Source organism: Gallus gallus, chromosome 3, assembly GCF_016699485.2.
Source record: "Gallus gallus isolate bGalGal1 chromosome 3, bGalGal1.mat.broiler.GRCg7b, whole genome shotgun sequence".
NCBI classification, from domain to species: Eukaryota; Metazoa; Chordata; class Aves; order Galliformes; family Phasianidae; genus Gallus; species Gallus gallus.
In genome coordinates, this window is record NC_052534.1 from 66,346,023 (window position 1) to 66,359,542 (window position 13,520).

The 13,520-nt window shown below is 45.8% G+C and overlaps 2 protein-coding genes across 7 annotated transcripts in view; one reads left to right on the forward strand and one right to left on the reverse strand.

Annotated features, from left to right (window-relative positions):
• Nucleotides 1-9,146, reverse strand: part of CDC40 (cell division cycle 40) — a 36,992-nt gene extending 27,846 nt beyond the window's left edge. The window contains exons 1-2 of one of the 2 annotated variants that reach the window (NM_001006407.2): nucleotides 8,947-9,146; nucleotides 1,534-1,620 (exon numbers count right to left, since the gene is read on the reverse strand). In NM_001006407.2, coding sequence (NP_001006407.2) covers nucleotides 1,534-1,620; nucleotides 8,947-9,138 — 279 coding nt within the window. In that variant the 5' untranslated portion in view covers nucleotides 9,139-9,146. Of the gene's footprint in view, nucleotides 1-1,533; nucleotides 1,621-7,339; nucleotides 8,867-8,946 lie in introns of those variants that run through there. The other variant, XM_046938872.1, reaches the window with a different exon arrangement.
• A 770-nt stretch (nucleotides 9,147-9,916) lies between these two features.
• Nucleotides 9,917-13,520, forward strand: part of WASF1 (WAS protein family member 1) — a 79,891-nt gene continuing 76,287 nt past the window's right edge. For all 5 annotated transcript variants that reach the window (XM_046939598.1, XM_015284566.4, XM_015284567.4 and 2 more), the window contains exon 1: nucleotides 9,917-10,139. The gene's annotated coding sequence lies outside the window, so the exon portion shown is untranslated. The remainder of the gene's footprint in view (nucleotides 10,140-13,520) is intronic.

Here is a 13,520-nt window from a genome sequence, read left to right on the forward strand (position 1 = left end):
CAACACTACAGAAGACAAATCAGTATCAGCTACTTGACACAAAGGACTTTTATTCAGTATGTGGTCAGTTCAAGCACATTCAGAACACAAAACTACAGTGTATTGTTCCTTATAAGGATGAGATATCAAGTCTTCTTAATACTCTGGTAGCTCAAACAGAAATTACACTTCCAATGACGATTTCATGCATGTAAAAAGCAACTAGGGACTTGCTGTATTATTCTAGAATAAACACTAATGAAACACTGCCTTGCTTTCTTCTTGCAAGACGACAAACACTAAAGGCTTCCTGAACATACCATGGACAAGCAAAAGTATTGAAACTGTGAACACAAACACATACAATACACAGACTAATATCAAACTACATTTAAATGTAAGCACTGTGCTTGTCAATCACGTTCACAGCCACCTGAAACTGTTCCACATTAGGTTTCTCTAACACTTACACAAGGTAAGACTGTAGTAATTTTAAATCAGTACTTTTTCCTCACATACCTTATGGATTTGAAATGACCTGCTGGAAGTTGCAAAATGCTACTTTGCTATGAAAGTATCAGTTTATGTGGCTCCACAAAGTGTTTTCTAAACGTAAAGTACAAACGATGCAGAAATTTCAGATTGAAGCATGGTCATCTTAGACAGCATGAATAATTCAAGGAACAGATGGGCTTTTATCTACCTGGAATGCTAGCCTCTGATCTCACAACAGACAAAGTGTACAAAGAAGTTAAATACTGCAAAAAAGTTTAATGCTTGAACAGCTATTTTTATCCTTCTCTGAAAGGGTGGTCAGGCACTGGAATGGGCTGCCCAGAGAGGTGGTGGAGTCACCGAGCCTGGTGGTGTTCAAAGAGGGTTGGATGTTGTGTTGAGGGACATGGTTTAGCGAGAACCATTGGTGAAGGGCGAATGGTTGGACTGGATGATCCTGTGGGTCTTTTCCAACCTTAGCGATTCTATGATTCTATGATTCTATCCTTTGGATAGCCTATCAGTTATGAAATAGGAAGTGGTTCACATAGCACTAGGCTATCCAACTTAAGCCTAAAGTGGTTTTCCACCCTACACATTAGAATATCTTAACTTACTGAAACAACACTGGATGCGAATAGTTATACTGGAAGTAACTAACACCTCATAAACAATGTATCTGTTAGATTTACAACAATTTATTTTGCTAAGTAGTGTGATGAGTAAATAGGAAAAATGTGAAAATGGCAAGAGACTACTTCAATGCTGTTTGTTTCACTCAATGCTTTTATGTTTCCCAAGCCTCATCTTTAAATTTTCATAGTTCTCATCCTGGTAATCACTGTTTCTTAGAACAGTTTTCTGCAGAATATTAAAATTCAAGCATTAAAATTAGCACCTATGTATGTATCTACATATAATCTTTTTCCAGTTTGCCCAAACTAGATTCCTAACTAGAGCAGGCATTCAAAGATATGTCTTATTTGACTTCCACATGAGATTTATAGAGCCTATAAGTGAAATACATTTCCTGCTGTAAATATCAGCATTGTTTCTTACCTCAGGTGCAAACATGGTCTCGTAAGTAGGATTGTACTGAACCTCCTTAATAGCAGGATCAAGATGGACTCCTGTTTCCACATCTTCCTGAAATAAAACAGACATATAAAAACATCATTTTTCACATTCAGATTTTTAAATGTGTATTACTCCATTTCAGACCAAATTAATGCTGGATTTCAGGAGGATGCTTTGAATGCTACAGACGGAGAAACGCTGTTTGGCCACAGTTGCTATTTAAAAAAAAAGAAAAAGAAAAATAGCAAAAGAACACTTTCAAAAATTTTACATGCCTATTAGTATTTCATTTCCTTAAAAGAATGAAAAAAAGAAAGAAAGAAAGATTTCATGCATAGACTTTAAAGACAGTAGCAAGGTTAAAAGTAAGCTTTATTTTCCCCAGGATGTTTGAAAGCCAGACCTTCTAAAGAAGGGTCAGGTAAAATGGTCACCAATTTGATATCAAAGTGTGAAAGATAGATTGCTACATAAGGAAAATGGCAGAAGTCACAAGGAACTGCTTTGAGAAAGAGCTGGAAAAACAAAATCAGACACCAGAGCAAACATACAGATAACAGCAAGTTTTAGATAATCCAACGACTCCTCATCCCCAAGTTTTTACCAAGAGGTATAAATGTAATCCAGTTTCAGTTTTAAAGCATGTCTCCAAGCCTGCTGAGACAACAATTTAACTTGACAGATGAAGAAAGAGGGGCTAACCAGAAGCATAACTTCTGGAACAACTCAAAAGGGAAAAACTCAGAAGTGCACACGCAGCTGAAGTGGAAGACAAGAGATAAAATGGGAAAGCAGAGTCTGATTAGGTGGCAGCGCTCAGAGACTTGGCTTCAAAGAGTTCTACAAAGGCTCATTTACTTTGAGCCTAAATTGATGCTGCTTTCCCTCACCCCCCAATTAAGGGCTAAATTGCACAAAGGAGAATGTTATTCTGCGGCATTGCCACGAGCATTGCTTCCTGCATCTTTATTCCAGAATAAAGGCATTTATAATGTGCTTGTATATTGACAATATTCCTAACTATTATCCTGAAGGTTGCCTGGCATCAATATTTCATCAGCGCTTAGCTACAACAGGATCCAAAGGCGTCTGCAAGTCACAGCTTCACCCTTACCACATGCCAATTATTTTTACAGGCATATCCAGCCATTGTACTGCTCCCACTGGAGCCATAGCACTGCCCGCTCTCTGCCTGACCCCATTTCTGTTGTCCCACAAACATCCTGATTCACCGGGCCTATATAACAACAGCTCCTGCTACATTCACAGCCCTGACATTCAAATGTGGCGAACTTGCCCAGAAACAGCACAGCAGGCCTAATCCAGTCATTCGGCAATGTGACAGACAGCCCCTCAGCACCCAGTTGGAATAGGAGCATTTCAAAACCATTTCCCAACCCACAATACCTACACACTTTTATTTCCTTGCACAGCTCCACAGCCCGAAGAGGTTTTTCCTAGGTAACTGTTTCAAGTCACGTCACATAGTTTGCTCTGCCAGGTAGACTTCATGTCTTATCCACCAGTCTTATCATTTGAAGAAATGAGTAACGTTGATAATATGGCAAAACGTATCTGGCCAACTGTCAGTGACATTTAACAAGTTACTAGGGTATGAGAAATTAAGGCATAGGGTTTTTTTCCTGCTCTTTCAGAAGTCAGAGATATCCAGTTTTGCAAAAATGCCAAGAATTGTTCCATTCTGCTATTTTTCCTCCTCCTTTCTCTATGTTCAGCCCTATTACATGCCGTTTGGTAAATGAGAAAAGAAACAGATTGTGCCTTGAAAGCTGATCCTCTGCTGGATGATTATAGCAATTCTGGTTCTCCCTCACTGCTGGTGGAACAGCGCTGAGTCATTTGGAAGCTGCACAATATGTTCGCGTCGAGACCACCACAGGCATATCCCTTCTGCTGAAAACCACTGAGCCTTGAAAGCAAAGCATGTGTCAGTGTTATCAGAGCTATGCTCACCAGGACCTCCAGCCTTATTCACGTTTCTGTACTTTCGAGCACCAAATGATGATTTGGAACCGTGCTGCCAGAGCACATCACTTGTCTTTTTTGTGATGCCATCTCCCTTTAAGTTATCTGACAATTTGAACATGTCCCAACCTCACTTGCTCAATATTTTAAGCGATGGAAAGCCATAAAGCGAAGTATTGACACAACGTATTCTGAAACGTTAACCTAATTGAGGCAGACAAATTATTCATTCTTTGGTCAAGGTATGATAAATGTCAGTCTGAACAACACGATGGGACAGTCAGATAACAAACACTGAACATGCGTAGTGTCAACACCCACCATCGTTCCCTTAGACCACCAATCATTTCACAAAGTGGCAAGCAATCTGCATCGGGGGTGTTCTTTCTATGGGAGCAAAGAATGCGGCAGGAACAAGAAGCCCCATCCTCTGCAGATGGCAAAGATCACAGGGCACACCTGCATACCTTATTTTAGCTGAACTCACCTTTCTGATACTGAGGAAGAGGGAGAAGTTTTAGGGAGTTATATTTTATTGAATATGACTTTTCTGAAAGACATAACCCAATGGTGCTGCAAACTCCAGGTCTCCACGTTCTCTCTACCTACCTTAGTGTTGGTAGCAAAAGCTCAGCTGTGTGCAGTGGCAACACTGGGCACTATGTGCCATGTAAGACACGTGCTACTGGAAAGGGTCCAAAGCATTATACAAAGGACAATCGAAGGCATAAGAAAATATGACGTGAAGAAAAGATTGACCAACACGATTTGGCCAAAAAAAAAAAAAAAGATTCAGATTATAGAACTTAACAGAAGCAAGTACAGCAAAACACTGAGACTGCAGTTTGTTGATCTACTGAAGTTTGGCAAATACAACTTAAATGACTGTGTGTCCAGAATGACAGAGGCATCACCCTTGATACAGGGCAAAAATGGAACAGATGACATCAGTGAAGCTCTTGGGGCATCCTCTCTCTCCTTGTCTCTGGCAACACGACTGTCTACTTCTGCAACATCAGGTTGATTTATAGTTCAGATGTTATTTGGTTAGGTATATAAAAATGCTTTGATTCTTAAAGGCTTTCCCCTTTCACCTGTCCTCTGCTGTGTTCCATCCCACAACACTACATCACATGCTGTCAGAGGAAGGGCACTCAGGGCTGAACTCTGGAGCATCAGCATTTCCCAAGGAACCTACGTGGAGGCATAGAGAAGCTGAGCAGAGACAAGCAAGTGCTTCGTTGCAGCTCCCCAGAGATCACAGACTGTCTAGCTGCTGCCAAGGTGTCCTCTTCAAATCCTACCATAAAGACCCCCTGGCCACTTTAAAGTCAGCAGAGATAAGAGCATGGGAAATACAAGGGATTTTAAACTATAAATATAGTAAACCGGATTAGATTTCCTTTTTATGGGTTCCTTGCACATGCCACAGTCCTTCTTCAGGAAAAATATACCTGAGTGCCATAAAACAAAACCATTACAATCTATGAAAGACACTTGATTTGTAAAATGCAAGATAGATCAATAATAATAATAACAAAAAAAAAAATCTGGAAAATGTATGCTAAAAGTTTCTTCTATATATTTGCAAGATAAAAATATCCTTGATTTCAACGCAGATCAAATTCCTGAAGAATCCACTGAAGAAAAATCCTAAATAAAAGCAAGACTACAGTATGGGTGCAGCTCATTTTGTTCCTTTGTAAGAAGATAATGCTGCTTAGTGCAACTCACAATCCTTTTAATCCACAATATTTTTAAGTTTCAGCCAAATGTTATAATCCCCATTGTGCTAGCATGTGGCTGCCTTCAAGTTTAATGAGAGCTGTCAATGTATTTAAGAAGCAGAATCTGACAATTAAATTTCAACCATTTGTCTAAACATGATGTTTAATAGAAGCAAAAGTCATAGCTTTTTGGTTTTATATCTTACAAGCAAGAAGTTGTGATATATAAGTGGGTTGTCTTTTTTGTTGAACATCTTAGACAATAAACCTCCAATGTTTCCTTCTCTCCAAGAAAAAAATCACTGCTAATTAACCAAATGGCTAAAAAGCACAGCCCACACTGCATAGAAATTAATTAGCTTGATTATTTTTTAAATTAAAATGCACTAAATTAAGGCCCCCATCCCAGGAGCTGTACAGGCTTAAGCAGTTTGTTACTTATCCATTCTTAAGTAAACTGCTTGGGCTGTCAGGTAAACAGTGTGCTCTCTACCCGTAGATTTTCAGATTTATTACCAAGAGATGAATGACATTTACAGTCATTACATCATTTACAAGGCACCAACATGAAGTTATGGCTCTTACCAGCTTCTAGTGTGTGTGAATGAGTAAAATGACTAACAGTACATGTTCATCCCAATGACTTGAAAATAATAAAATCAGACTGGCAAGAAAAGCAGACGTCAAACGGTTCTGTTGAGCTACGCTAGATATCTTGCACCTTCCATTCTGTACAACATATTTTGTGACAACAGATAGGAAAAAAAAAAAGCAACAAAAAACATGTTAAAAGAAGTCAAGGTGTTCCTAACAAATCACCCCGCAAGTCATTAAACTTCATTATTGCTATCCCATGGTCACAAAATGACTGTGTGCCTTTCCGCCCCACAAGTGGACAAGAATTAGATTTTAAAGAACACTAAGAAATGTGAATGAAGTCTACTTTTTTTCCCCTGAAGTTATATTTTTCTGGACGCCTACATACTGCCAAAGGTAAACCAGTTTCAACAGAAAAAAAATAGACCTGAGACTCCCAACCCCTTCTTACATTAAATAGAGAACTTCCAGTTTCTGCAGTGGCTCAGCCCAATTGATTTCAACTTGTTGAGCAATCCCTCTCCTAAAAACAGGGAATGAGACACTGCAGATAAATAACGAACTGTCTGTTCCCGTCCAAGTCTCACCATGAGCTGATGCAGATCAGACAAAGAATAAATATTCTCTCCCAAAGCAATAGTTGTAACTGCAACATTTCATGTAAAACCGATTTCTTCACAGGACGTGCAATTTCCTACATTTCCTTCAGCATTTTTAATTCCCTAATTCACAAGTTGGCAAGCAACCATAAGATGATTTTTTTTTTGTATCAACAGAAGCTGGTGTTAAAGACCAAGTAACTGAGCCTCTGTGTTCAACTGCTTCACACCACATTCTTAATCTACCTAATTCACCCTACCCCAAAAAAAACAATGTATAGACACCATACTTAGCCAGCCTCTGGATATCTAACAGCAGGTGGGCTCCAGATCATCAGACTTCCATTAGGCAAACATATTCTGTGTTTCTCCTTAGTGTGTTGATCGTAACAGCTTCAGAAGTCCCATTCACAGAACTGGTTGCTTTAAGAACTTTGCTTGTCATGCCAAGAGAGTGGTTCACAAGACGTACTGCATATAGGTGGTACCTGCTTCTTATCATAACTGCATTGAATCTCACCACAAAACTGGTTAAAGAAAAAACATCCATAAAAACCCCTCAAGCAATGCAGCAGGATGGTGCCTGCTCAGCCAGTGCAGTCAATGTGGAGTCACTCTGTGCAGCTCTGCTCCTGCCACAAGTGCAGGGACCTGCCATATCTCAGACACAAAGTGAGAAATGGACCTTCTCCTTTGTAGGAAACGCAATCGCCAGCAAGGATTTGACAGGAGCAGCACATATGTCAACAATCCAACAAACTGACACAAGGCCTTTCATTCATCCACAATTCCTTTCCAAGGAATTCACAGGACCTGATTTCTCCCTGAAAGAAACGCCATTCTTTTGACAGAATGGAGAAGTGGTGAAACTCCACTCACCTGCTGCAGGAGCTGAGGGTACCGCATTACATATGTCCTGTTATGTGTGCTGTCCCTTGGGGTGACTGCAGCTGCAGAGAAGACAACTCCCAGCCCCGGCTAATGGCAGCTGTGCTCCCTTTCCTTCATAAAACAGCTTTTGTCAACACTGTCATGCTTACTCAAAAAAACACCATCAGAGGTCAGATAAGAAAGTATCTTGACTTATTTATCCACGTTCTCCACGAAAGAAAGCAGCAGCGCTACAGTAACTCACCACCTCCAGGAAAGCAAGAACAGGGCAGGTATAGAGGATACTTTTTCCACACTCTCCCAGTCTCCAACTATTTGCAGGGCAAAACACTCAGTGAGCTCAATGCAATACATGTATTTACTAACACCTCTTCCTTCAACAGATCTCCTCCAAACTCTTCTTATAGAGTAAGTATTATAAGTCCAGACTCTACTTATAATAACATAAACTTCTAGCACAGGCAGTATTCCTTGGCATTGGATTAGCCCTACTACACGCCACTTGAAGAGCTGAAGAGCAGCACCCACTTGTTTCAAAACTGGCTCCTATCAGTCAGCTTAGAGTTCCTGTGCTGGAAGAGGCAGTGAGTATTCAATCCTCTCTGCCATCAAAGATTTCGTAGGTTGCAGTCACACTTTTCACCGCAGTCATCTCCCTCCCAGTTTTGGCCTGCTCCCTAACCCCTTGCAAAGCAGCACTAACTTTGCTCAACCACGCTGTTCTCTACAGTGCCATTTTTCAGATGACTTCCTTGTGAGGAGCTGCAGGCTGCCATGAGGCCTCCCCTCAGCCTTCTCTGCTCTGGGCTGAAGGAACCAAAGGACCTCAGCCCCTACCCACATACCTTGCCTTGCAGACCCTCCACCACCTTCACAGCCCTCCTCTGGACAGTCTCTAATACTTTTATGTCCTCCTACATCCTTCTGTGTCCTCTTTATGTCCCATGAGGTGCCCAAACCTGCACACCTTAGGGCTATTTGATAAGCACAGTTAAGTAACACCAAACAAAAAATACCGTCATTGATTGAGCTAACCATTATGCCTTGCTAACAGAGCGAAGAACCCATTCGTCTTTAACACTCAAGTCTGAAGTCTGTGCAAGTTAAGATATAATTCTCAACCAGGGACAGGTACAATGATTAGGATCAGCGTGTGGAATCTGGAAACTTAAGGCTGACGTCCTCAGAAGCCAGTGGCTGCCATTCACACTATGTGACTAACCCTTCAGCTTCTCCTCTTATCACCATCTCTTCTTACGCACTTCCAGTCCCTTGTGTATTACCTATCCGTGCACTCAGGAGTACTTGACCCTTATTTGTGTCAAAAGAGCACTCGCATAAGTGAAGCGATACTCGTTAACTGTAACTCTGCTTTCCTCCTCACTCGCTGTTTTTCTCAGAGATCGCGACCTGCACTCAAAACACTGCTTCTTTACTGCCTAGAGCTTTCTAATCCTAAGGAATTAGACAAAAAATCCGCAGGGAGTGACGGCCAAGCTCTCACCGCCGCACACAGACGGCAGCAACACCCCGACACCTCCCCGCCCTCAGCCCGAGACCCCAAAGGTGGGCTCGGCTCCCGCCCGCTCCCGTACCTTCACCGCCACTTCCGGGGCCGCGTCAACGGGCAGGGCCGGGGGCGCTGCGGGCGGCGGCCGGAGGTGCAGCACAGCGTCACGGCTGGCGAGCACGACGGCGCGCTGCGGACCGGCATCGGCTTCGGGCTCCGAATCGGACTCCGAGTCGGAGCCGCCGTAGGAAGCGAGCGCGGCGATGGCCGCCGACATCTTGGCGCGGGGGTGGCGGGGACGGGCGGGTCCTGGCAGCTGCGTGGCTCTCGTCGTGGGTCTTACCCAGGGAGCGAGTCGGATGGAACGACGCGGTAAACGGTATCTCAATAAAACCCAAAATACGTTTTATAGTACGAAGTACGGTGTTTAATGGGATATACAAGTGTCTGGGGCGAGTTTCGCCTCTCTTTACTGCTGTCTGTTCTTAATCTTCCAGGACCGCCGGGCGGGACTACAATACCCAGCGTGCAGCGCGGCGCAGCCCGGCGGCCTGGGCGGGGTGCTGTGCGAGAGCTCGAGAAGGGGGGGACGGGGATTTCACCACTGCCGCTCGCTATGGGCGGCCTGCTGTTTATTCTCTCCTACGCCGCGGCAAGCAGGCAGGTGGAGCAGCCCGCAGGTCACCGCGCCGCCACGCTCACAGGGGACCGTGCCCGTCTCCTCGACGGGGGAGGGGGCGAGCCGCTGCCACCGTCGCCAGGGGACAGCCGCGGGCTCGGGACGTCCCACCCCCCGTCCGTGATTGGCCGTTAGCAGCCGGCTTCTGATACGTCACAATGGACGGCACCGCCCACCCCCACTGTTGAAGTGAAGGGGGGAGGGCGACGGGCCGGACCGTACCACCTGTCGCCCGTGGCGGGGGGGCAGCGCGGTGGGCTCGCCTCCCTGGCGCGGCGGGGACGGGGGGCGGCGGCGCGTGGAGCAGCCCGAGCGGCGGGCGGGGGCGGCTCGCTCCGGCCGCCGGGTAAACAGCCCTGCCTCCCGCCTGCCGCCCGCCCCGGCTCAGGCCCCTCCTCCCGCACGCGCTGCCCCGTGCCTATTGTGAAGGCTTCGGGTCGCTCCGCACCCCCGCTGCCTCCCTCGCGGCGGCGGCGGGCCGGGGGCCCTCCCTCACGCCCGCCTCTCCTCAGCGGTGGTGCGCGCGCGCGGAATGGCCGCGGCCGTTTGAAGCGGCGGCGCCCGGCGGTGGCGGCGGGGGCGTCGCGCGGGAGCAGCCGGTAAGCGTCGCGCAGGGCGGTGGGGGCGCGCCCGCCGCCAGGTGCTGCTCCGCCGCCCGGTGCGAGCGGTGACGTCAGCGCGGGCAGGTGCGGGGAGCCGGGGTCCGGGCGGCCTCAGGCCCGGGGCTTCCAGCGCCGCGCCCCTCGGCCCCCGCGGGCGGAGGGAGTGGGCGGCCGGGGCTCCGTTGGCTCGGGGCTCGCGCGGAGAGCTGCCCGCGGCCGTGCTGCGGGGTTCGGGGCTGGAGCGGCCCCGGGGTGACATCCAGCTGCGGCGCGGCCGGCGGCGCTCCGGGCTGCTTCGCTGCCCGCTCTCAAACAAGTGCCGTGCGTGCGCGATGGAACTTGGCTGCTTTTAGCAATTGAGATGGAAGGGATGTAAGGGGCGAATGGAAAAGGCGGCTGGCGTTCCGCTGCCGTGCCTCGCTCCGGCGTTCGCCGTGCGTTACGAGCGCAGCCGTGCCTCCTCTTTGTATGCTGGGGTCGGGGCTGCAGGTGAAGCCCCACGTTTCCAAGCCCGAGCCCGTTCCTTTGTTTGCGGCCGTGAGGACTGAAGCGGGCTGCCGGGAACTCGTGCGGCCGCGAGCTGCTGTCCGCTCGCACCTATCGGTGGGGCTGATGGGTGTGCACGGGAAGCGGCGCGGCGCGCTGTGCCCATCGCTCAGCGCTATCAGAAGTGGATCCTCCTCTGCCGCCGGTTTGTTGGTGCCATCATTAACCGATTCCATATGAGCGCATTCCTTTTGCCTTGGCGTGCAGATGCCGGGTACTGCCTGAAGTTGGAACGCGCGCCTCCGAGTGCTTCGGGGTCGATCTGCGATGCTCTATCCGCACAACTGCGTTGAAAATGCCTAATTTTGCTCTGTTAGCCTTGATTCTGACCGCACGGCTGAATGGGCTGTGGTAGTTCGCTTAAGCAGGTTGAGCCGTGTTGCGTCCCAACATCCCCGATCGCTCGCCAGTAATATTTAATCATCTCAGATTCTGGATGTTTTCATTCTAGAGCCTATGAAAATCGCTGGCTGGTTTAAATTAGTTGCCTTTCTGGTACTGTCAGGGCAGTGAGCACATGAGGATACAGGCAGCACTTTGCTGAATGAAGTTTCTATTTGCTTAAACTGTAGACAAGGTTAATTTTCAGCTCGCAGTCAGATACATCTGATTTTGAATGTGAAATGCTGACCTGATTATGCTTTAATTACAGAAAAAAAGAAGTGTGGAAGGGTAAGATACATGGCTCATCTAATATCTAGCTTTGTTGAAAAAGCTGAGGAGTTGCCACTTGTTATTTCTGTCCAGATACTGTGTTAACCCCTTGTGATTCCCGACTAGGTGTTTTTGGATTCAAGAAGGGGTCGATCAGTATGGAAGCAAGAGTGATATGGCTTATAAGAGCAAGTCTCCCTCATTATTGTACACTGCAAGTGTGTTCTATTTTAATCACCTGCTCAAAACGGGGCTGGAAGAGGATGCTGCTGGTTCTGAATGAAGGCAGCCTGCAGTGGTGGGTGGAAGATGTGCGATACCTGGCTTCTCTTCCATTCCCCTCTTTCCACCTCCTTGTGGTTGCTTTTGCCTCTCTTACTCTGATTTCTCCAAAGAGAGGTGTAAATGCTCCACTTTCTGCAGCGTTGTTGCTTTTTGAACGAGTCGTTTGACACCTGGTGCTGGCTGCTTGTGGTGGTGAATGCTACACCAAGTGCTATCAAGCCTTCCCTGTTTCCCAGGTGAAAGAGAGAAGTATTTTAAAATAGTTCCTTCAGCAGTAGAAATAGGGCTTCTTTCTCTCTTTTAAATTGCATGGATGTTTGTAACCTCTAATGCTTTATTGTTGTTTTTTTTCCCCTTGTTTAAAACACTTATAGTCCTGTGCTTCTGGGGGGTCATGCAATGTCTGATGAGGTCTTAACACATACTGCAGCCTTCCCCTCAGTCAGGACACTGGTAGCATCTTGATTTCACAAACTTAATGTTTTCTTAAGCAGTTGTCTTTGAAACCTCCTACCTTTCTGTCAGAGCTGTTAGAATTCAGCCAGCCATTTTCCAAGCTATTGAAACACATGGGGGACCCCCAGCCTTCCCCAACGCTTCCTGCATCAGACTAATTTCCTTCCAAAGCTGGGCTAAGGTGTACTAAATCTTACCTCAGTATTTCACAGTTGTCCTTCACACTGGTTCTTTATTCCTTACAATAGATAACAAAATCTGTTTCTTTATGTTTTAATGCTTTGTCCTACTTTCTTTTCCCTTTCCAAGCATTTTCCTTGCTCTTTTTTCCATGATGGGTGTGCTTTATTTCATACCCTGTGTTTTCTGCTGGCTTTTTTCCCCCCCACAGAAGATGCTGCATATAATCCTGCTTGTTCTAGTTTTTCTGTAATTTTTTTTAGCACTCTTAAACTGCTGTCAGCCCACTTGCACATACAGTCACTTCTCATCCACCGAGATTCGTAAGTCTACAGTTTAGAGGAAAAAAGAACCAGCAACATTCCAGATACTTATCAGACAGAGGACTGGACTAGAATATGAGGCTCCATTGTCTAAGGGAAAAACAATTTGAAAGAAAACAATTTTTTTTCTTCCCTTCCCATGCTCTTTGGCTGCTGAAAAGAGGTATCATGAAGTCTTATCAGGTTCATGTTGCTGCCTTCTGATTTGAGCGTTCTCTAACCTGCTGCTATGTCTGAGGCATCTTAATGAACTCTATTTAATTTTACTGCTGGGCGGGTAGAGCATCTTTTATTACTCATGCTTTGCTTTTTCTGTCACCTTGGAGTCTCTGACTGCTGCAAGGGTGGTAATACCTCTTTTCCACTTTTGGTTTTCTGGACTATGTCCCGGATTCTCAGAGATACCAAGGCGCCAGATTGCAATAGGAGTTCTGTGTTCCAGTACATCTGTGAATCAGTCTCTGAAGTTCTTGGGGGAAGAATCTTGAGGTCATCTGACGCAGATTACAGGCTATACAGTTCATATTTATGAGACTTGGTTTCAAAGAAAAAAGATGCAGGATAGGACCGGAGAACAGAATGGCTTAGACAGTCGTGCTTATTTCAGATGTCTTTGCAAACAAATTGTGTTTTGTGGAGCCTTTTCTGTGGAGGTTGGAAGCCTGCTGTGTAACCTCTTCAAGCTGCTCAAGTGCTTCCACTGCGCCGTGACCCACATCTTGTAACACCAGCTGAACAATGAACATCTTGGAGAGGCAGCGAGATATTAATTACAGACTTCCAGGAAAATAAACTAATTAGCATCATTAGAAACTCATATCTTCAATATTATTCAATATCCTTAATCCTATGAAATGATTTTAAGTCAGTTAAAATGCGGAATGTCATCCAAAGTACGCACATTTCTAAAAATACATTTATTGATGTAGGTGCT